General features: G+C 47.1%; 1 protein-coding gene across 2 annotated transcripts in view; it reads left to right on the top strand.

The window, feature by feature from the left end:
* EVC2 (Ellis van Creveld syndrome 2) overlaps positions 1 to 22823 on the top strand; it is a 165934-nt gene extending 143111 nt beyond the window's left edge. For both annotated transcript variants that reach the window (XM_012002129.1, XM_012002131.1), the window contains exons 18-22: positions 7997 to 8211; positions 9683 to 9770; positions 16073 to 16269; positions 19864 to 19965; positions 22128 to 22823. In XM_012002129.1, coding sequence (XP_011857519.1) covers positions 7997 to 8211; positions 9683 to 9770; positions 16073 to 16269; positions 19864 to 19965; positions 22128 to 22395 — 870 coding nt within the window. In that variant the 3' untranslated portion in view covers positions 22396 to 22823. The remainder of the gene's footprint in view (positions 1 to 7996; positions 8212 to 9682; positions 9771 to 16072; positions 16270 to 19863; positions 19966 to 22127) is intronic.
* Positions 22824 to 24331: the final 1508 nt, after the last annotated feature.

Here is a 24331-nt window from a genome sequence, read left to right as displayed (position 1 = left end):
AAAAAAAAAAAAAAAAAATCAATTTTAGAGGTTGATTTTAGGAAAAAAAAATCAAAATTTTAGAAAAAATCAATTTTACAAATTTATTTTAAAACATGCTTTTGAATAGTTTATAGGTCAGGGATAACATAATGGAAATTTAAAAATACAGAGAATAACTGTGATATATGAAATTGTGTACAATTCAGCTAAAGCAGTTTTAAGAGGAAAATTTGTGCCCTAAACTGATAGTAGAAAAGAAGAAAGGCTCACAATTAAGATTATATAAAAAGGGGGAAAATAACACATGTATTTTTATTTTGTTTACACCATGTTTCTTCTAAAACATACAGAAATTATACCTCAATAAACATATGTTTAAAAGTATGTGCATTTTGGGAGGCTGAGGCGGGTGGATCACCTGAGGTCAGGAGTTGAAGACCAGCCTGGCCAACACAGTGAAACCCTGTCTCTACTAAAAATACAAAATTAGCCTGGTGTGGTGGCACATGCCTGTAGTCCCAGCTACTGTGGAGACTGAGACAGGAGAATTGCTTGAACCCAGGAGGTGGAGGCTGCAGGGAGCTGAGTTCATGCCACTACACTATAGCCTGGGTGAGACAGAGCAAGATTCCCTCAAAAAAAAAAACAAAAGTGTGTTTCTTCTGAAATATAGCATAAACAAAATAAAACACAAAACTACCGTAGAATTGAGAAAGTGAAGAGATTTTTTTGAGAAAAGTCTAATAAAATATACAAACCCTTGGCAAGAGCAACCATTAAGAAATATAAAAGACAATAATATTAAGAATATAAAAAGCAACATGACTATAGTTGCAGTAGAGTTTTTTTAAATAAGAGAATGTTATCAACAACTTTATACAGATGAATTCAAAAACCGAAATGAATTCAAAAACTAGAAAAATGCAAATCACCAAAATTGGCTCAAGTAGAAAAAAAAAAGTCTGTATAACCCTGTTGTCATGAAAGAAATTGATTCAGTACTTTAAAATCTTCCAAACCCACACAAAAGACACCCAACTCGTTGCCAAAGTTTAAGGTATTTTGCCAATCTCATATATTAATTATTCCTGGTGTTAGAAAAATAGGGAATATTCCTCAACTCATTTTATCACGCTAGATAACTTTAACACCAAAACCAGACATGAACAGCACCAGAAAGAACAATTGCACTTCAATCTTGCATGTGAACATAGATGTACCATTTGAAAACAAAATAGCAGGATTCAGCCATCTGTAAAAAATAAATACATTATGGACAGGTTAGGTTTATTCTAGGAAGATAAGGTTGGTTTAACATTAAAACATCCATTTACAAAATTCACCTGATTAACAAATTAAAGGGGAGTGACTCATGTGATCATTTTAGTATATAGAGAATAAGTCTTTATATTAGTCTGTTCTTGCATTACTATAAAGAAATACCCTGAGACTGGGTAATTTATAAAGGAAAGAGGTTTAATCGGCTCATGATTCCACAGGCTATACAGGAAGCATGATGCATCTGCCTAGCTTCTGGGGAGGATTCAGGAAACTTACAATCATGGTAGAAGGTAAAGGGGAAGCAGGCATGTCTTACATAGCCAGAGCAGGAGGAAGAGAAGTAGGAGGAGGTGCCACACACTTTTAAACAACCAGATCTCATAATAACTCCATCACGAGAAGAGCACCAAAGGGATTGTGCTAAACAATTCATGAAGGACCCCCGTGATCCAGTCACTTCCCACCAGGCTCCACCTGCAACACTGGGGATTACAGTTCGACATGAGATGTAACCCCACCCAAATACCATGTTCTTCTCGCATTTCAAGATATAATCGTGCCTTCCCAACAGTCCCCCAGAGTCTTAACTCATTCCAGCATTAACTCAAAAGTCCAAAGTCTCATCTGAGACAATGTAAGTCCATTCCACCTATGAGCCTATAAATTAAAAAACAAGTTAGTTACTTCCAATGATGCAATGGAGCCGTAGGCATTGGGTAAATATTCCTGTTCCAAAAGGGAGAAATTGGCCAAAAGAAGTGGTTACAGGCCCCAGGCAAGTCTGAAATGCAGATGGTAGTCATCAAATCTTAAAGTTCCAAATAATCTCCTTTGACTCCATGTCTCATATTCAGGTCATGCTGGTCCAAGGGATGGGCTCCCAAAGCTTGGGCAGCTCAGCCCCTGTGATTCAGCCCTGACAGCTGCTCTCAAGGGCTGGTGTTGAGTGCCTGCAGTATTTCTAGGCACAGGATGCAAGCTGTCAGTGAATCTACCATTCCAGAGTCTAGAGGATAGTGGCCCCCTTATCACAGCTCCACTAGGCAGTGTCCCAGTGGAGACTCTGTGTGGGGGCTCGAACCCCACATTTACCTTCCACACTGCCCTAGTAGAAGTTCTCCATGAGGGCTCTGCCCTGGCAGAAGGCTTGTGCCTGGACATTGGGGCTTTTCCATATATCCTCTGAAATCTAGGCGGAGGCTTACAAGACCCAACTCTTTCATTCTGTGCACCTGCAGGCTTAACACCACATGGAAGATGCCAAGGCTTACAGTTTGCATCTTGTGAGCAGTGGTCCAAGCTGCACCTGGGGTCCTTTAAGCTGAGGCTGGATGCAGGGAGCAAGGTCCCAAGGCTGCACAGGGCAGCAGGGCACTGGGCCTGGCCCAAGAAACCATTCTTATCTCCTAGGCCTCTGGGGCTGTGATTAAAGGGCTGCCGTGAAGGTCTCTGAAATGCTTTTAAGGTCTTTTTCCCATTCTCTTAGCTATGGTGGGCTGCAAATTTTCCACACTTTTACACTCTGCTTCCCTTTTAAATATAAGGTCCAGTTTCAGGTCATTTCTTTGCTCACACATATGAGCATAGGTTGTTAGAAGCAGCCAGGTCATACCTTGAATGATTTGCTGCTAGATATTTCTTCCACCAGATACCCTAAATCATCACTCTCAAATTCAAAATTCCATAGATCTCTAGAGTAGGGGCAGAATGCCACCGGTCTCTTTGCTAAAGCATGGCAAAAGTGACCTTTACTCCAGTTCCCAGTGAGTTCCTCATCTCGGGTTGAGACTTTCTCAGCCTAGAATTCATTGTCCATATTACAATCAACATTTTGGTCACAACAATGTAACAAGTCTCTAGGAAGTTCCAAAGTTTCCCTCATCTTTCGGTCTTCTTCTGAGCCCTCCACACTCTTCCAACCTTCTTTGGTTACCCAATTCCAAAGCTGCTTTCACATTTGCAAGTATTGTTGTAGCAGTGCCCACTCCTCAGTACCAATTTTCTGTATTAGTCTGTTCTCACATTGCTATAAAGAAGTACCTGAGACTGGGTAATTTGTAAAAAAAATGAGTTTTAATTGGCTCATAATTCCGCAGGCTGTACAGGAAGCATGATGCATCTGCTCAGCCTCTGTGGAAACCTCAGGAAACTTACAATTATGGCAGAAGGCAGAGGGAAAGGAGGCACATCTTTCGTGGCTGGAGCAAAACGAAGAGAGAGTGGAGGAGGTGTTACACAGTTTTAAACAACCAGATCTCACTATAACTCACTCACTGTCACAAGAACAGCACCAAATGGATGGCGCTAAACCATTCATGAAGGATCCACCCCCAGGATCCAATCACCTTCCAGCAGGCCTCACCTCCAACACTGGAGATTACAGTTCAACATGAGATTTGGGTGGGGACACAAATCCAAACCATATCAGTCCTTAACTGAATTTAACACCCATTCAAGATAAAACTCCGTAGCAAATTAATAATAGAAGGAACCCTCCAAAGCCCACAGCAAGTATTACACTCGAGGTGGTTAGCATGGAGGCGGATCACTGCCCTGAATTCCAGATGGAGGAAATAGAGCCTGCAGAAGGAAGAGCAGGTCCAAGGTCATTTGGTGAGTTAGGGGCAGAGGGAGACACCAGGAACATTTAGCCTTCAGTGCATGATTCATCTGCTCATCCTAAGTGCCCAAGAAACACCCTCAGTACAGCCCTAAAACACATAGTTGTGCTTTTTACTTCAAACCACACTGATTTCTATTAGTATAGTAATTGGAGAGTACAACACTTACATTTTTTATCTTAAAACTCTTGAGTAACTCCTGCCTCCAGTTTGTTTAGAACAGAGTTAGTGTGTCCTGAGTTGGGAGCAGCTGATAAATCAGATGATGCCGTATTATTAAATGGGTGGTAAGGCAATGCATGTGATTATTGCACCCTTACTTGAGTTTGCATTTGAAATGAAGACAGCCTGTTGTTTTGTTCCAGATATTAGACTTGCATTCTGCAATTTGCTCATTCTGTGTAAACCACTTTCCTATTGGGAATGGGCTTTTAGGCTGTTAAACATTCAGGAGAATTAAAAAAGCATGAAATAGAATGCTTTGGAAGAAATTACTCCTAAGAAAACTGTATCCAGCGCACCTCATCTGATGAAAGATTTAGACTCATTTTGCGAACTTGGAACATATGCAAGGCTTAGTTGGATCAAAGGGCCAAGTGACAATGATAGGCAAATTTAAATGGGATAGAGTTACTCCTAACAGATAATGTGACCCCCAAAAAATGGTACCCACTGTATTTGCATTTCAATTTAAATTGTGTGTTTACTTTCCTGAGCCTCACTTGGCATCTTCTTCTTTGTTTATTGTTTTGAGACAGAGTCACTGTCACCCAGGCTGGAGTGCAGTGGTGTGATCTCAGCTCACTGCAACCTCCACCTCCTGGGTTCAATTGATTGTCCTCACTCAGCCTCCCGAGTACCTGGGACTATAGGCATGCACCACCATGCCCAGCTAATTTTGTATTTTTAGTAGAGACAAGGCCATGTTGGCCAGGCTGGTCTCGAACTCCTGACCTCAAGTGATCCTCCCACCTTGGCCTCCCAAAGTGCTGGGATTACAGGCATGAGCCACTGCACCCAGCCTTGGCATCTTCTGATCTTCCCTCTGCCTTTCTTCCCATGTACCACTGGCCACCATCTGTTGATTCTGCCTGGTTTTCTCATTTCCACCTTTGGCTGCCCAGCTTCACTAGTCTGATGTATCTAGACCGGAACAACAGAAATAACCTTGATATTAGCCAGCATCAATGGAGCTTTCGTTATGTCCAAAGCAGTGGGCTAAGTGTTTAAACCTCATGTCCATCCCATGACGTTTTCATACTCATTCTACAGATGGAAGAACTGAGGCTTAGGAAGGTTAAGTCATTTCACCAAGGTCCCACAGCTGAAAAGCAGACTTTAAACCTCCCTCCAAAGCCCATGCTCCTGTCCTAACTTCAATTTCTGCTTACCTCCCTTTCTCCCTACTCTAGTTACCCCTCTGCACGGTGGCTAAGGGGATGTTTCTGAAAAATAAAAGTGATGATTCACAGCCCCATCCCCAGCTCTACATTAAAAAATCCCACCTTTCACCGCTCCCTCTCTCAGATCCTGCATTTTAGCCCTTGGACCTTCTTGCTGCCCCCTGAGCATTGGAGACATATTCGGGCATGTGTACCTTTGAAGGACCTCTGCCTAGAATGCTTCTGCTGTACCTCCTTGAAGACTCCTCTCCATATTCTAAGACAAACCCAAATGTTACTTCCTCTGTGAAGCCATCCATGATTCCCTCTGGCAGAGCTGGTCTCTTCCAGCTCCTGTAACCCTCCATCCCGAAGCAGATGATGGCATTTCTCATCTCTGCAACTGCTGACATGAGTATCTCCCTCAATAGACAGTGAGTTTTCATGTCTCATTCACCCCTGAATCCCCCAATCTACCTATTATCTCTCTCTCTCCCTTTCTCTGTGTGTTTTTCTTCCCCTCCATCTCTTTTTCCTCCCTCCATCCACGCTTCCATCCATCGTCAACATCTGTATATCTATTCATTCATTCAGCAGATACCTGTGGAGTGATTACTAAGGGCATTAGAGCTGAGTGATGGGACCCAGAGTCAGAGACACCTGAAATCACCCGGACTCTGCCTCTTGCCCAGCTCTGTGATTTCAGGAGATTCCATTATAGCCTCTTACTTCAGTAACCTTATATATAAAATTAGATGACAAAAAATTCCTATCTTATGTTATTTTTTGAAGATTAAACCACTAATGCATGTAACTTTTATAATCTGCTGATACAATCTGGCACCATATTGGCATTCAGTAAATGCCAGCTGCCGTCATCCCCCTCATCATTGTCATTGTTATTATTGTTACCGTTTCTTCTTCCATGAGCCGTGCACTGTGCTGACTGCTGGGGAGAAAGGAGAACACGTCAGCGATGCTCCTGAGTCCCTGCCCTCAGCATTTAAAATCTGGCGAGGAAATCAGCTATTAGGGAAGACAATTCCAGAACCAAGTTTTGGATTCCAGTTGTGCCAGGTGGCAGGCAGGTGGAAGGGTGCAGGGGTTTGGGGACGCCATCAGCAGATTATAAACCGTGGGACATATTTCCACCTTATATTCTATTCCTGACCAGGGCTCTCCTGGTGCTTGAAAAGCTCTGTATGTTCCACTGTTCCTCTGGTGACACAGACAGGCTCAGATGTGAGCCTCCCTTCTCCTCGAGGTGGGCTGGGGCTGGCATCTGGGTAGAAGTGGGATCTCTGCCTCCAGCTCCTGGCCGTGCTGACAGCATGACGGCACACACTGCTGGAACTCCGCTGGACTGCGTTTCCTTGTGGGATGCTGCAGCGAAAGGGATAGTCATAGTTCCACATCTCAGCATACTAGGAGCCCTGCTCAGGAGTTCTCGAAGGCTCAGCACCCAAATGCCTGGGTAGGATAGAAGGCTCTCCATGCTACAGAGAGATGCAGTCTGTCTCTGGCTGATTTTCTTCTGTCATGGTTCTTGAATAGTGTTTCAGTTTTTAGGGGGCTTTGAGACCCTTTTGAGTGTTTGATGCAAGCTTTGGCCTCTCTGCAGAAAGGCAGACCGTTTTGTACCTATTTGGGAGGATCAAGGACCATCCTCCCCTGGTGAAGTCCAACCAAGGCCTCTTAGGATTTAACACCCTAATTAGGATTTAACAGTCCTAATTATAGTACTGACTAATCTGGTAAACACTGGGTTAAATGTACCTGCATTCTCCAAGGCCTGGGGCCCTCCTGCCTCCCCTCACCACCCACCTAAGCAGGCTGTGGACAGTTTCTTGTGTGAGATTATCTAATCCTGGTGGCCTAAGAATGCAGATTACTTCTGTTTGGCCAAGAAGAGACAGTGTAGACTAGTGGTTAAGAACACAGTTTCAGAGCCAGCTAGCCTGGCTTCAAATTCTGGATCTGCCACTCAATAGTTGCATCATCTGGCAAATTAATTTAATTCTGTCTGCCTGTTTCTTCACCTATAAAGCAAGAGAACTAAGAGTATGTATTCTGAAGGATTGTTATAAGGGTTCAGTGAGATTCATGTATGAAAAGTACACAGAGCAGTGCCTAGGACCCTGACGGTAATGGTGGTGTTAGCCATGGTTGCTGTGTTCCAACTTGGCTTTCATCCATGGTGGGTGCATGCAGATACCCCACCATATGCAGTGACAGGTGCCAGCCACCAGGCACTTTGCAGACAGGGAGAAGGAGACACAGCCCTGCCCTCAAAGAGCTCATGCTCTAGCAGAAAAGCACAGGACAGTGATTTCAGGTGACAGGAAACAGAGTACATGCAAGGGGTAGTGAGTGGGCACGTGAGGAGAGGGCATCTGCATCTCCCAAGGAACTCAGGGATCCTTTCACTGAGGAGCCCTTCACCAAGGAGGTTTTTCTTAAGCCAAGGGGTGAAACAAGACTGGAGATTGGTCAGGCAGACAGAGAAAGGCACTGCAGGTGGAGGGAACGGCCTATGTGGAGGCATGGAGGTGACACAGGGGTGAGAGATCGTGGTGCACTCACATTGCACCACGTGGCACAGCTGGATGGGGAACCAGGCAAGACAGGGTCATGCCAGGCTTGTAGCGAGACACCCAGGAGGTCAGATTTTGCCCTGCAGCCCACCTGCCTTGTGCAGTGGGGTTCACCCTCTGCCCCCTCCTTGTGTAGGAGCTCCAGGAGCTGGAGAGGAAGCTGGAGGACCAGCTGGTGCAGCAGGAGGCGGCCCAGCAGCAGCAGGCCCTGGCGAGCTGGCAGCAGTGGGTGGCCGATGGGCCCGGGATTCTGAGCGAACCTGGGGAGGTAGATTCTGAAAGACAGGTCTCCACTGTCCTGCAGCAAGCCCTGAGCAAGAGCCAGACGTTACTGGAGCAACATCAGCAGAGGTACGCTGTGTGCCCCATGGTACCTGAAGATATTAGTCCCCAGCAGGCCTGGAGAACCTGCATCTCCAACTCAGCCCGACCATACCCACCTGGGCTCTCACCCTCTTGCCTAAGGTGTCATCCCATTGCTTCAACATGAGCTGCTAGCTTTGTAGCGTACTCCTTCTTCCCTCACACCCTTCTTTTTTAAATTTAATATCCTTGACGTTTTACTAAACATAATATTTTTAAACTTTTTATTTTGAAATATAGACTCACAAGAAATTACAAAGATAGTAGGGAGAGTGCCATATACCCTTCCCCTAGCTTTCCTTCTTGGTAACATCTGACATAATCACGGTACGTGAATTGACATTGTCACAAGACAGCGGACTAGATTACAGGCCTTATTTCAATTTTACCGTAAACGTAGTATTTTATATTCTGCTTTTGTAAAATTATAAGTCAGACAGACCCCTAGTCTTTTTGTTGTTCTTTATATTGTTTTTCAATTCACATTAGACACTTAGCCTTGGCTGGGGCATTAAGAATCCTTGGAAAAACACAATTTTTAACAGCTTCATAATTCTCCACTGTGAATAAAATATGGACATGGAAAGGATTGGAGGCAAAGTCTATACACAGTGTGGTTAATTTTTGCAAACACACACATACACATTAATTGGAAGGAAATAGACCAAATTTCAATGGATATGGTTTCTGGGCAGTGAAATTCCAGATTATTTTCCTTTATCCTACCACGTTCTTCTGTGTAAATGCATCAAAGTGCAGTTCTGTCCCATTGAAATAATTGTGAGGGGGCTCAATCTGTATTGATATGATTTAACCTGGGATTTTAGGGCATCTAGTATTCATATGCTCCTGGAGGGGATGGCTTGTGATCAAACTTTTGATTTAATTTGCACCTGCAGAAGGTTTGGGGTGTATTAGCCAGTAAGAGCGTGAGGCAGATCCAGGAAGCTGACTTGAATTGGCCAAGGCATGTGTTAAGCAAACCCCCTCGTGTGGGCATCAGGAAGCCTCATGTGAAAAGGTGCCATCGTTTGATTCTGGGTCCACTTCAACCCAAGGGCACATGGTGGGTGTAGACCCCAGTCGTCTTGGTCATCACCATGAGGGTGTTTTCAAAGCAGAGTTTTCAAAGCAGAGTTTTCAAAGCAGCATCACAGAGATCACCCTGTAAAGCTGTAGGGAAGTCTCCTTATAGCTCCCATGAAGCTTTTCACTTCGAGGAGCCTTCCTCCTGGGGAACCCTCCTTGACATGTTATTTGCAAACTAGCCTAGGCAAGAAAAAGAAGGCAGTCTTTCTGGCCGTCTCTTTCTGTGGACATATTTTTAAAATCATGTGGCTTAGATGTGTGCTTCTTTGTTATTTAAATAACTAGATGATCTCATAGTATCACTTTGTAACATCCCATAGTATTACTTTATATCAAAAGCTAACTCACGTATATTTTATTTTCACTCCAGTTTGAGAGAGGAGCAACAGAACAGTGTCGTGCTAGAAGACTTGTTGGAAAATATGGAGGCAGACACCTTTGCAACCCTGTGCAGCCAGGTGAGAACCGACTGGCCAGGTCTGAGGCCGCCCCTTGCCAGCACGTCATTTCATGTTTTTCTCAGAATTCACATTTCCTCACCTCCAGGATGGTGATGAAAAACCAGCCTTGGAACCTGCAGAGCAGATGTGTGCAGAGCCTCTAGCATGGGCCCAGCACACAGAGGATGCTCAATCAGTGCTAATGGTGGCAACCACAACCGTAATCACGTGTGCCCCGGTCATGTCTTTTCTGTGATTTGGCAGGCACCCAAATATTTTCCTTCTTCTCAATCTTTAACTACGTTTAATATACAAAAAGTAGGTTCTACCAGGAACAAAGTGGGTAAGAGAAAACTGGGCCAGAGCCATCAATCAGTGAGACTGCACCCCACACTACACTTCTGAGTTGAGATCAGCCAACCTTTCTCATCCTTGGCCAGAGCTGCAGACTCACCTCCCTTCCTGATACAGAGCCCTGAGGCTGTGCACTGAGCCTTATGCAGTCATGTACCTGTCTGCCTGCTACCATTCAGGTTTTATACACATCCTGCGATGGGTTTCCTGTGCTTCTGGTGTCTGTAAGTAGCAGGAAATATGACTTCAGACGGTGGTGAATGCGAGCCACATGCCTCTGGAGAGGTGCTTGCTGATGCAGTGATATCAGGGTCATGTGCTGCGATTCTTTCCACCCCAGCTGCCATAACTTTCAGAGCAAGGAGGTAAGAGGTCAAAGAACTGCCACCATGCCTGTTCTTTCTCATCAAGGAAGCAAATGCCTCCAAGTCCCTGCAGCAGATTCCCCTCACAACCTGAGAGCTGACCCGTGGGCCCTGTTAGCTGCAGGGGAGATGCGAGTGACTTACTCTCCAGCCTCTGAGAAGGGAGTCAGCAGGGAGGAGGAGTTGGGGCGCTTTTACGTGTCCAGCTGGCTGCATCCACAGGCACACCCAGCTTCCCGAAAGGATTCGTTTCCTATCACTGCTGTCACAGATGGCCACAAACAGCAGCTTAGCACAGCTACAAACTTACCTTAATGTTCTGTAGGTCAGAAATCCAACATGGGTTTCTCCAGGCTAAAATCAAGGTGTTGGCAGATTTGCCTGCCTTTCAGAAGCTTTAGGGGGAGAGTCTGTTTCCTGCTCACTCAAGTAATTGGCAGGGTTCAGCCCATGGTGGTTGTAGGACTGAGGTCCTTATTTCTTTGCTGGCTGCCAACCAGGGGATATTCCTGGCTTCTGGTGGCACCTACATTCCTTGGCTCATGGCCTCCTTTCTTCATCTTCAAAGCCAGCAAGTGTCCTCATCACATCTCTCTCTGACCTAACACAGCAGGGAGGGTCTCTGCTTTTAAGGACCCACGTGGTGATTATGTTGGAACCACCTGGATAATCTAAGATAACCACTTTCCCATCCTATCTCAAGGCCCCTAACCTTACTCCCACTTGCAAAGTACCCTTCGCCTTGTAAGATGACATCTTCGCAGGTCCCAGGATGGGACCATGGACATTTTGGGGAGGGGTCATTATTCTGTTGACTGTACCAAACAAGGTGCCAGTGTTATCCCTGGAGTGATGGTTTCCAAACACGGCAGGGGAGGAGCTGGTGCTTCCTGAACACTGCCATACCCTGAGTATTGTCCTAGGCACTTCTGTCTGTTATTCATTTAATCCTTACAGAAAGATGGGAAACAGGCAGGATTCCCCTGTTTTATGAATAAAGGGACTGAGGCACAGAGAGGTGGTGAGGGCAGGAGGGCTCGCCACTGCTCGTGGCGGGCTTGGGATTCAGCCCAGCGTGGTGCTGCACAGATTCGGCTCTTCCTGACCAGCTCTGAAGGGTCTGAAGCAGATGACCACTCCGGCCTGTGTCTCTGCGTAACTGGGCCATCTCCCGCTCTCAACTTTGATTCCCCTGCCTTTTTCTTTGTTACTTTGAGACTTCACAGAAAGCCAGCGTCACCAGTGGAATTTCACCCAGGTTCATTTCTAGATTGTGGGCCCTTTTAAATTGTGAACTCTGTATGCATCTCAGTCTGTTTCTGCTACTATACAAAATTCCTAGACTGGATAATTTATAAAGAATAGAAATTCTTTATCAATTTTCTCACAGTTCTGGAGGCTGGAAAGTCCAAGATCAAGGCATCTGCAGATGCAGGGTCTGGTGAGAACTGCTGTGTGCTTCCAAGATGGTCCCTTGTTGCTGCATCCTCTGGAGGACAGCAAAGCTGTGTCCTTATGTGGCGGAGGGAATGGGAAGGTAAAAAGGGCTAAGCTAGTTCCCTGGAGCCCTTTTATAAGACACTAATCCCATTCTTGAGGACAGAGCCCCCATGACCTCATCACCTTCAGAAGGCCCCCCTTCCTAATACAGTGGCATTTGGGGTTAAGTTTCAACATGAGTTTTGGAAGAGATGCAAATGTTCAAACAACAGCATTCTGCTGAATAATTGGCTCTATGAGGAATAAATACTGCCAGACTGGAAGCTCTGGGCAGCAGGGAGCAGGTAAGCTCGTTGTTTTTCTCCGTCCCCAACTTAGTGCTTTGTATAGTCTGCCCAATAATATCTACTCAGCTGCATTTCTTTCTTCCCAACTCCTGTGTAATAAAAAGAGTCCTCCAGAGAAACAGAACTGATAGGATGCGTCCCTGTAGAGAAAGAGATTTATTGAAGGAATTGGCTCCCATGATTGTGGAGGCTGGTGTGTCCAAATTCTGCAGGGTTGACCTGCAGGCTGGAGACTCAGGAAGGAGGTGAAATTCAAATCCCAAGGCCATCTGCTGAAAGGATTATCTTCTGCTCAGGGCTGGTCAGCCTTTTTGTTCTCTCCAGGCCTTCAGCTGATGGGCTGAGGCCAGCCACATTATGGCAGGCAATTGACTTCCCTCAGAGTCCACCAATTTAAATGTTAATCTCATCCCAAAACACCCCCATAGAAACAGCAAGAGGAATGTTTAACTGAGCATCTGGGCACAGTGGCCCAGCCAAATGGACACATAAAATGAACCAGCACATCCAGTCTGGAAGATGGCCACTTCACTCCCAGTTCATCGCAGATCTGCAAAAGAAATAGGTACTAAATGAACTCTGAAACAAAAGGGCCGCCACACAGGATTGAAGCACACCAGGCCCTGCATGACTCAGTACTTGAAGTTTTCTTCGGAGAAAAGGCTTGTAGATTTTATCACATACCCTAAGGCATCCCTGTGTCATAAAAAAGGCCAGCAACAATGCTCATGGAAGCCATATTTTGCCATTTTCTTTTTGTACCAGAGAAAAGAATCATCAGGGAAGCTTAGTCCTCCATTTCTCTCCTTGTCCTTCTTCCTCCTGCTGCTCCTTCATTCTGAGGAGACGAGCAGGGAGAAAGAAGGGAGAGAGGCTGTCCATTGGCCACTCCGGGCCTCTCTGTCACCCTCCTCTGCCTAGAGAGCTGTGTCCCTGTGTTGCTTTATGGTCCGTTTCTTTAATTTTATTTGTTTATTTTAATTAGGGAACAGGTGGTTTTTGGTTACATGGATAAGTTCTTCATTGGTGATTTCTGAGATTTTGGTGCACCCACCACCCGAGCAGTGTGCATTGTACCAATGTGTAGTGTTTTTTTGTTTTTTGTTTTTTTGTGTGTGTGTGATGGAGTCTCACTCTGTCACCCAGGCTGGAGTGCAGTGGTACGATCTCAGCTCACTGCAACCTCCACCTCCCTGGTTCAAGCGATTCCCCTGCCTCAGCCTCCCGAGTAGCCAGGATTACAGGCACATGCCATCACGCCCGGCTAATTGTTTTGTATTTTTAGTAGAGACAGGGTTTCACCACGTTGGCCATACTGGTCTCAAACTCCTGACCTCAGGCAGTCCACCTGCCTCGGCCTCCCAAAGTGCTGGGATTACAGGTGTGAGCCACCACACCCCGCCTAATGTATAGTCTTTTATCCCTCACCTCCCCACTCATTCTTCCCCCTGAGTCCCCAAAGTCCATTATATCATTCTTATGCCTTTGCATCCTCATAGCTTAGCTCCTGCTCATAAGTGAGAACATACAATATGTGGTTTTCCATTCCTGAGTTACTTCACTTAGAATAATGGCCTCCAGCTCCATCCAAGTTGCTGCAAAGGCCATTATTTCATTCCATGTTATGGCTGAGTAGTATTCCATGGTGTATATGTACCATATTTTCTTTATCCACTTGTTGATTGATGGGCACTTAGGTTGGTTCCATTATGTTTGCAGTTGTGAATCGTGCTGCTATAAACATGTATATCCATGTGTCTTTTTCATATAATGACTTTTTTTCCTTGGGTATATACTCAGCAGTGGGATTGCTAGATCGAATGGTAGTTCTACTTTTAGTTTTTTAAGGAACCTCCATACTGTTTTCCATAGTGGTTGAACTAGTTTACATCCCTGCCAGCAGTGTAAAAGTGTTTCGTTTGTGGTCCATTTCTGTCTGTAGATAGTGGCATCCCATTCAAAGCTCATGACCCATGTGGATGCTTTTTGTGTCACCAATTTTAGTAAGACTTGACCCAGTGAATTGACTTGTCTGGAGGATTACTGATCGGGGACTACTGGAACTGGAAGGGCTGTGACAATGGGCTGACCTGTCCCTACATTGACTGGTGGGATCCCAGCTATAAAGGTTTAGACCCCTGCCTCAGGAAGAGGTGAATCTGCAGGGTGTTTATGAAGTTACTGTTTATCCATCTTGTATCCAACAAATGTTGGTCACTCTCTCTGTTCCAGGAACTGAGTTAAGTGCTAGGGACAGAGAAGCGTGTGTCACTGACTTCATCCTAAGAGCCTACTTCCAGAGGCACACTAGGAATGGGACAGTTACAGCAGAGTTGCTTAAAACCAATGCGAGGGACACCTGACCCAGAAGATAGGGTCGGGGAAGACTCATGTAGAGTCCAAAAGAATGGGCTGGAGAGAGACAGAGTAGCCTGGGAGAAATATACCCCAGGCTGAAGGAAGCTCATGGGTAAGGGCTTAGTGGCCTGGGCGAGCAGGATGGTCAGGGAAGAACGAGTAGTTCAGTGTGACAGTGCTGGGAGGCCATGGATGGGAAGCATCAGGACGTGGAAGGAGCTTTGGTATTTGGAACAGCACCTTCCCCGTGCCTTCACTGAAAGCACTTACCAAGGTCATAGTGACCCCATGTTTCCAAGTGGTTGAGTCCCTGTCTTTGTTTCTCCTGACCTCTCTATGGTCTCTGATCCCCCAGCCCACCCTTCTGAACACATTCTTTCCTTGGCTTCTGGCACCTGGACTCGTTCCCTCCCACCGCTGGCTGCCCCTGCGCAGGCCCCTTGCTGGACACTGCTCCTTCTCATGGCCTTTGTGTGTTGGATGCCTGATAGCTCTGTCTTTCGGCCTCTTTTCCTCTCCAGCTATCCAAAGTGCTGGGATTACAGATGTGAGCCACCATGCCTGGCCAAAGCTTCTAATTTTGAAATTATTTTAGATTCACAAGAAGTTACAAAGCTAGTATAGAGAGTTTCAGGGCCCTGCTCCCCATTTTCACTCAGTTTCCCCCAATGGTTCCTGTCAGACAGGATCAGAACCAGGAAGTTGACATCGATGTAAAATGTACGTATAGTTCTCTGTCATTTTATCCTATGTACATTCATGTAACCAGCAGCACCATCATCAAGACACAGAGCTGTCAACCACCACAAAGGCCACCCTGGGCTGCCCCTTTAAGGCCACACCCACCTCCCCTGCCTCACCCCTGGCATCCACTGCCGCTCTCCAGCTCCAAGTCTCACCACGCCCCGGTGGTTCCATGCATGGAGTCAGGCAGCACGAGACCTTTGGAGACCGGCTGTTTCCACTCGACATAATGCCTCTGGGATCCTTCCAGTTCTTTCTTCTGACCGCAGAGTGGTATCCTGTGGCATGGGTATAGCACAGTGTCTTTAATTGTCCACTGGTTTAGGGACACTTCTGTTGTTTCCAGGGTCCGCACTACTCTCCTGGTGCCTAATGGCCTCATGGAATGTGAGGAGTGGGAGGAGAAAGTACCTTCGTTTTGAATCACCCTGCTGCAGGGCTTTTGCTGTGGGTATTTGGGCACTGCCCCAGTGACTTGAGAGCAGTTGGATGGGATGGACGGAGGCTTTAGAAGGGTCCTGGGGAGCCAAGGTTGCTGACCAAATAGGTTTTTTTTTGACAGCTCTGAAAGTTTGGGAACATGTTTTCCAGACGAAGTTACTGAAATATTCATCACTCCAGGACAGAATGTCCTCAGAATGTGATAAATTAAAAATGGTGGTTCAGGTTGAGAGGCGGCCAGGATCTGAGCTCCCTCCGTTGTTTCCTGTAGGAGCTGAGACTGGCATCGTACCTGGCGAGGATGGCCGTGGTGCCCGGGGCCACGCTTCGCCGGCTCCTGAGTGTGGTGCTGCCCACGGCCTCACAGCCTCAACTGCTGGCCCTGCTGGATTCGGGTAGCGAGAGACATCCGGACCACGCAGCTGAGGGCGATGGCGGAGGAGAGCAGGCCGACGTGGGCAGGCGGAGGTGAGTGCCGTGGAGGGGCTGCCTCCCAGGGCACGTCGCTGTCCAGAAGGGTCCCCGTGAGTCCTCGAGGTCATGGGAGGCCCATGTATTTTGCCCATACTTTCTAATTTTGTCACCAATTTATTTTTTAAATAGAATCTTAATAAGTTTACCCACAGCCATAAATATTTCATATATGCCCATTAAAGAAAATGTAAAACATGCATAAACAAGGAAGAAGAGAGAGAAATACCCATGGTTTTACCACCTGGAAAAATGACTGTTAGCATCCTGTTACATTTCTTCCTCCAGAATGTGTTTCTCTGCAAGTGTGGGAGCATGTGTTTGTGTGTTGGTACGTGTGTGTGTGTTGTGCATGTAAATATGTGTATTTGTCGAGTGTGGAGTGCACACACTGTGGATACAGCCTTGCTACATTCTGCATTTCAGAATCTTATAGCAGAAGCGATTTTGCTCCTTACCTTTTAACGCTCATGCAAACATCCCCCTATATAATTCTTATCCCATCACTAGATTATATTTCCTCCTAGTGTTATTAATTTAAATTTTATTCTTTCAACGTAATTGACACTGGCACAGGTGGATATTATTTTTACTGGCTCCTCATGCTAATGGGTGCAGCATAGAGCATGTAACTGTCATTCTGTCACTGGACATTCGGTTTGGGCCTATTTTTTCCTTAATTATGGGTAACTCTGTATAGACAGTCTCCTTTAAGATGGGGCCCCACGTGTGAATTTGGTCAGTAAAGGTTCTCTATGGGGAAAGGCAGGAAGGGGTGTGGAGTAAGGCCGGTTTAGGGGGCAGCCAGCAGTGCCCCTTGAGAATGAAGTAGGTGGGGAATGAGGCTGCAAGGAAAGCCATGGTCAGGATGAAAATGTTGAGCACCAGGCTGCAGAGCTCACAGCCTCAGCAAGGATGCAGAGGAGGCCGGGAGGGCATCTGGGAGCCCGAGACCTGCTGAACTGTCATGATTGTGTAGATAGCATTTGTCCTGAGAAAAGGGGTAATGTTTTCCTTATCAGAGATACTTTTTATCAGAGTATCTGACTCAAAAAGCCAAGAAGCACTGCAGAGGGTGAATAGAGTCTGACTGGGGTAAGGGGGAGGGTGAGGAAGAGGGAACAACAGCCGCGGGTGTGGGCAGGAGGCTACAGGGTCGAGGAGCCTTCCTAGTGGCTTTGGGGCCCAGCATGGTCAGGAAGTGGGATGTGGACCGCAGTTAGAGGGCTGGGTTTAGTCTAGTCAGAGGGCTGGGTGTGGGCGTGGTCAGAGGGCTGGGTGTGGGTGTGGTCAGAGGGCTGGGTATGGGCGTGGTCAGAGGGCTGGGTGTGGGTGTGGTCAGAGGGCTGGGTGTGGGAGAGTGCTAAGTGTAGTCAGGTCGAGGGTTGGGTGTGGACTTAGGCAGAGGGCTGGGTGTGGGCGTGGTCAGGGGGCTGGGTGTGGGCGTGGTCAGAGGGCTGGGTGTGGAAATGGTCAGAGGGCTGGCTGTGGGCTGAGGTCAGAGGGCTGGGTTTGGGCATGGTCAGGGGCCTGAGGTCAGAAGGCTGGCTGGGTGTTAGGGGCCAGAGGTCTGGTTGTGGGCGTGGTCAGAGGGCTGGGTATGGGCGTGGTCAGCGGGCTGGGTGTGGGCGTGGTCAGAGGGCTGGGTGTGGGCGTGGTCAGAGGGCTGGGTGTGGGCGTGGTCAGAGGGCTGGGTGTGGAAATGGTCAGAGGGCTGGCTGTGGGCTGAGGTCAGAGGGCTGGGTTTGGGCATGGTCAGGGGCCTGAGGTCAGAAGGCTGGCTGGGTGTTAGGGGCCAGAGGTCTGGTTGTGGGTGTAGTCAGAGGGCTGGGTGTGGGCTGGTCAGAGGAACAAGAGGGAGCCACAGGGAGGCCACCTCTGCCAAACTGAGTGTCCAGTGACAGGATGACAGTTACATGCTCTATGTTACGCTCCTCCATGGAATATTAGGAGCCAATCGTATTAATATTATTAATAATATTAAAAATAAAACCAGGTTTTGCAGCCTGGTTTTCCCAGTGCACTATTTGCCTGCCTGCACAGACATGTAGGTGGCAAGTATTCAAGGAGGTGACTCTGGAGTAGGAACGTGTGTGGCTGCAGGGAGTCCACTTCCGCCTGCCTGACACCCCTGTGGACCTTGTTTTTGGTGCTTCCCCTGCAGCCAGCTTAGTTTGGGAGGCTGGTGGGGAGAGATGGACAGGCTAAGCTGGGACGAGGCCAGAGGGCTTGAGGTCAGTGTCACCATGGGCATGAGCATGGCCTTTCTTTGCCCAGCCTCATGGCCGGGCAGCCTGGATGACTCTGGAGTCCCAAGCCACTAACCCAGTCTCTGAGGGCAAGGCATACACTATTCTTGTGTCCCCAGCACCTGGCATCTGGCCATTACATCAGTTACGAGTCTTGGGTTTCAAGCAATAGGAACTGCATAGTTAATCCAAGCAAGAATGGGTTGTATTGAGGGCCATGTCAGAATCCAGGAAAGAGCCAGTGCTCAGGCCCCAGCAAGGGCAGGGCCAGGGAAGCACTCGGGGCGTCCTCTCTGGGGTGCTGCCTTCAGAGGACCGCCCTTCTCTGCTCCAGGAGTTAGACTCCTGGGAGACGGCCTGCCTGGCCCAGTGTGGGAGAGGCTCCATCTCCACCACCAGCTGGGCAGGTGTGAGCCGCCAAGGCAGGGGAATGAGTCTAGCACTTCCTTTATAGACTTGACACCTCCCACTCTCCCGGGCAACACTCTCCAATGCCCTCTGCTTCAGTCTAGGACCGCACACCTTCTTGGCTTTAGGGCTCCCTGCCTAGCCCACCTTCCAGGCTTCCCCTGTGCTTTCCCAAGTTCTATATTTGTATATGCATAAGGCACCTGTGGAGCTCCCACTGTGTCCTCTGTCTTAGGTAGTGGGTAAGTGACAAAACTTTGCCTGAGTAGAGCATTCATCCCAGTGGGGGAGGCAGCCAGTATGTAAGTCAGCGCACAGATCCCATTCCTTCGTGAGTGCCCCAAGGGCTCCCTTTGCTCAAATGTCTCCCCCAATCCCAGTCAGCTTTCTTCTGTCTGTGATCCCCTAGACTTGGCCCCTTGAGGGCAGAGGTTGCATCTTCATGAGGCTGGAGAAGGCGTTTGATGGATCTGCAGTGAAAGAGTGAAAGAATAAATGGCGAATGCTTTGGGGATGCAGGAGTCCTAGTGGCAACCAAAGGTGGCATTGAGAGATGGGTAGGATTACTCATCACTTAAAGATTCTATTTTTTTTTTTTTTTTTGAGATGGACTTTCCCTCTGTTGCCCAGGCTAGAGTGCAATGGCGCAATCTCGGCTCACTGCAACCTCTGCCTCCCGGGTTCAAGCAATTCTCCCTGCCTCAGCCTCCTGAGTAGCTGGGATTACAGGTGCCCACTACCACACCCAGCTAATTTTTGTAGTTTTTAGTAGAGACTGAGTTTCACCATGTTGGCCAGGCTGGTCTTGAACTCCTGACCTCAGGTGATCCGCCCACCTCGGCCTCCCAAAGTGCTGGAATTACAGGCGTGTGCCACCACACCTGGCCAAAGATTCTGTTCTTTTTGAAACTATAAGATCGCTTTTTGCCTGCAGGAAACACCAGAGCTGGTGGCAAGCCTTCGACAGCAAACTGCGAGGAGATCTAATAAGCAGAGGATTAGAAAAGATGCTGTGGGCCCGCAAGAGAAAGCAGAGGTAATGATGGACCGCTGCCCGTGTGGCTGGGGAGCGGGTGAGCTAAGCCGCTTGTGGGCCGGGCTGGGGAGGCAGGAGATGACAAGGAAAAGGAGGTTGCTGCAAACAGACAAAGATTTGTGACCCTGAAGACCACAAATCTTTATTCAGTGGGCTGAGTTTAGAAGCTGAAGATGAGCTTGTGGCTAGCAGTGAATGTTCTCAATATTTATTAACATTTAAATTACTGTATTTATTTTAGCTAATGGCTATTTTTAATGGAATGTAATTAGAAGAATTCCTTATAGCTACTGTTCACAAAGTCCTTTCATGTCTTGCTGCATTGAGCCTTCCAGACAGTGGGGATGATAAAATGGAAGCTCAGGGAGGTCACAACAAGAGGCCCCAGGCCAGCAGCTGGTAAACAGTGGCCATGAGATCTGGGGCTGCCTCACTGCCCCCTTTATTTCCTTAAACTTCCAGCCTTGCGCTTTTTACCTTCACCCCAGTGCCTTTTTCCTTAGTTGTGGCTATCACACACTTAGAGAACAGAAGGAAGTGAGGGGCAGAGTAGTCTTAAATTGCTGCAAAGTGTTGACCAGTGTCTCCTGTGATTCCAGCTAGGGAAGATGTAGAAACAAAAAGCAACATCAGGTAGATTCACAGGGGGTTAAACAGTGATGTCAGTGTGTACTCCGGAAACAGTGGCTGTTCAAGGGACGTGTCTACCTCAGTCCTGCCCCTTCCACAATTTCTCAGAGCTCAGTTGAAGGCGCTGAGACCAAGCTTCATGGATTGTTCGTGATAAAAAGCTTGGAACCATTAGTAGCCTGGTTATCATAATATAGTCTTAGATAAGTTAGATCAGGATATTGGCCAAGAGAAGTACATGCAGTCCTAGATAAAGAAAATTAAATTCGTTCTATAGAACTCTAAAATATTCCATTAGGGACATTCCTAGGCTGCACTAATAGAAGTGGAGTGGATACAGATCAAGAGATGATGGTCCCACTATCCTGGCTCCCTCTGCAGGCCTTTGCTCTGCCTAGAGGCACCATGAATTCATGGTGGAGAGACGGAGGTGGGTTTGAATCCTTGTGCAGACTTACTAGCTGCAAGGGCAGTAATTAGTGGTGATGGCAATGGAGCGGAATCTACCACATGCCTTCTGGGAGGGTCAGCAAGCCTGCAGTGACATGCAGCAGGTGAATCCCCAGTGACATGGCCTTGTCCTGCCCTGCTTGGGCAGAGAGCGAGCGCTGTGGCTTTCGGGATGTATAGCGCTCTTGGTGGTGGTCACCATCATTATCAAGAGCAGCCTGGGAGTCAGGGGTTGGACTGCCCATGGCCAGGATTCCAGCAACCTTTTTATGGGACATTCTCAAAGTGTGCCACAGTCTACTATGGCAAACACATTTTGCCTGACTTCTAACTGTTGCTTTGTAACCAGGTTTCACCAGCCTGCTTTTAGGGTGAGGCCCATAGGTGTACTCATAAATGTTTAACAATTGGCTGGTGGGGAGGCGGGCAGTGGTTTCTGATTGGTAGCATTTGCCAATGTCCATGGTGTAGGTATTCCCACCATGGCTGATCTGATGTCACACTAACAACATGACGACAGTGGGATTGCAAAACCCCTGAAAATGGTCCAGGTGTGGTGGCTCACGCCTGTAGTCCCAGCACTTTAAGAGGCCGAGGTGGATGGATCATGAGGTCAAGAAATCAAGACCATCCTGGCCAACATGGTGAAACCTCGTCTCTATTAAAAAAAAAATACAAAAATTAGCTGGGCATGGTGGCATGCGTGGGTAGTCCCAGTTACTCAGGAGACTGAGGCAGGAGAATCACTTGAACCCAGGAGGCGGAGGTTGCAATGAGCTGAGGTCGCACCATTGCACTGCAGCTGGGCAACAAGAGCGAAACTCCATCTCAAACAAAACAAACCAAAAAACTCCTGAAAATGGAATGGTCATGAGCCAGGAAGAGCTGATTACCGTGCACCGCTGTTACAGGCTTCAGCTAATTCTACAGCAATCTGGTGACCAAGCGGGAAAATAACCTTTCCTTAAAGGGAATTCCTTGGGGAATTCAGGACCCAGAGAGAGATTCTCTTGGAGAACTCAGAACACTCCAGCGGGTACATTGCCAAAAATGTTGAATTTGATCTTTTGTTCTTTCTTTAGCGTATTAAAGAAGTCGTGTCTCCCTCTCAGAGAGAGGATGATATTCTCTGGAAAAGGAAGTTGGCCACACCTGTCACTGGAGCCCATTGGCGAACTGGCCCCTGTACCCGTTGTCGGGGCAGAAACCATTGATGTATTAAACACAGGAGAGAAGCTCTTTATATTCAGAAATCCAAAGGAGCCAGAGATTTCGCTGCATGTTCCTCCCAGGAAAAAGAAGAACTTTCTGAATGCCAAAAAGGCCACGAGGGCCTTGGGCATGGACTAGCCCCAGGGAAAGTCCCGCGGGAGCATCTGAAGACAGAAGGGATTATTTTCTCCTGCCCACCAGTGTTGTCTGTTTATAATGTACAACTCACAAATATAAATTGCACATGCAGAAGGCACAGAGCCCCCAACGCGTGCAGACTTTCACGGACTCGGTTTAATCTTGTCTCATGAATTTCCAGATGGCCCACTCTCCTCCGTATCACAAGGACATAAACACTCCTTCCTTTCAGCCACACCTCCCAGGGCCCTGGAGGAGACCCCCACCCTGCGATCCACACCCCATCCTCCGCTGCATAAGGTATGGACTGTGCGGTGACAGCCAGATTCTCTGCTGTTATGTTTTGTATTTGTTATATATTCTATTTTTATAAAGGGAACTTAAAAAAATAAATACGTTTTGCACAAAGCTCTTTATAACAAAACCCATGTTTGCTTTATGTAGCAAGCATTTATTTGTAATTGTGTCTTGCGTTTTGTTCCCTGTGTGGTGTTCAATGGAGAGATTCACCCTCCATCACTCCGGTTGCCAAAACATGTGCCAGCTCCTGGGGTCTACCGTCACCAGTTCAAATCAGGGTTATTTTCCCATTTTACAAATGAGGAAATTCAATGGCATAGAAAACTGACGTGGTTTTTACAAGATCATAAAGCTCATAAATAGCAAAATCAGGATTCACACTTTATGGCCCCCAAACCTTTTCCTTTCTCCTGGCCTTGATCCATGGACACATAACAGCCCTCACACAGTTACCTATAAACAGACTCCATACAAGTGCTTGTGTTTTATCAAGTGCTTGTGTAAGTGCTAACCCTTCTCATCCACACAGCAGTGCATGAGGCCGGTGATGGGTCACTGGGGCTGGGCCACATTATGGTATCAGCCAGGCAAATAGTACAATTACAATGGGTATTTTCTGACAGTAGGGGATGATTAGGATGAGAGTCCTCTCACCAGCAAGGGAAAAAAGGGATGATTGATAAAAAATCACGTATCTTTCACATGGGAGTTGCTGCTAGACCTTTCCAACAACTTTCACCTACTTTTTTGTGGTCACTAATATCCCCAGCAAGGTGAGTATCCCTATTCCCATTTTACTGCCAAGGAAGCTGAGACTCAGAGTTTAGAGAATTTGCCTGTAATCAAACCACCTATACAGGAGGAATCCTGAGTCTTCTAACTAAAATGCTGTCTGCCTTGGATGTCCCATTTCCATTGGCAACCAGAAGACCAAGTCTTATTTGCAGTTTCCTATCAGCATGCATGCAGCACCGTGACAAGGACCTTTGCTGGGGTTGCATTTCTCCCAGGGGACAGCAGCTGTGCACCGTCTTCAGTTGCCACTTGACTACATGGCTACACTGGCAGGAAGGTGCAGGTAAACAGTTTGAATGCAGGAGAGAAGAGATGATGGTGCCAGTTTTCCCATCCATCAGAAGGTCCAGTGGGCCTCGAGTGAGGACAGAGAAAGAGGAGTGATTTTTACACACAGGGCAGCAGAGTGGAGAATGCATGGACTTGGGAATAAGCAGACTGGAGTTCTCATCCTGCACCACTGCTTGATGGCCATGTGTTCTTGGCAAGCAGATACAATTGGATCTGTAAAGTCCACCACATCTATGTCCTTCTCCAGCTTTTTAAGGTAATTGTCTGCATTTCTGATAATTTCCTGTTTCTACAAGGGCTCTGCTAGAATTATGCGTAGTTGAAAGTAGGTTGCATGCAAAGATTTCAAAAAAATGGCTCAAAATTATAGGCTGAAGCCTGATTGAAGAGGCTGTTAGCAACAACAGGAGGTGCCCAAGCTGCTCAAAATCTAGCATTTGAACCTAATTACAACTCCTTATGTTAATAGAGAAAGACTAACTACTGATTTACCTTTTGTAAACTCACTGCACAAAAAATGCCAGTATGTGTTGGGGAAAGCCTGTGTTTC

This window comes from Mandrillus leucophaeus, unplaced genomic scaffold (genome assembly GCF_000951045.1).
Source record: "Mandrillus leucophaeus isolate KB7577 unplaced genomic scaffold, Mleu.le_1.0 Scaffold68, whole genome shotgun sequence".
Taxonomy (NCBI): Eukaryota; Metazoa; Chordata; class Mammalia; order Primates; family Cercopithecidae; genus Mandrillus; species Mandrillus leucophaeus.
Note: the sequence above shows the minus strand (reverse complement) of the source record. Positions and strands in the feature narration are given on the sequence as shown.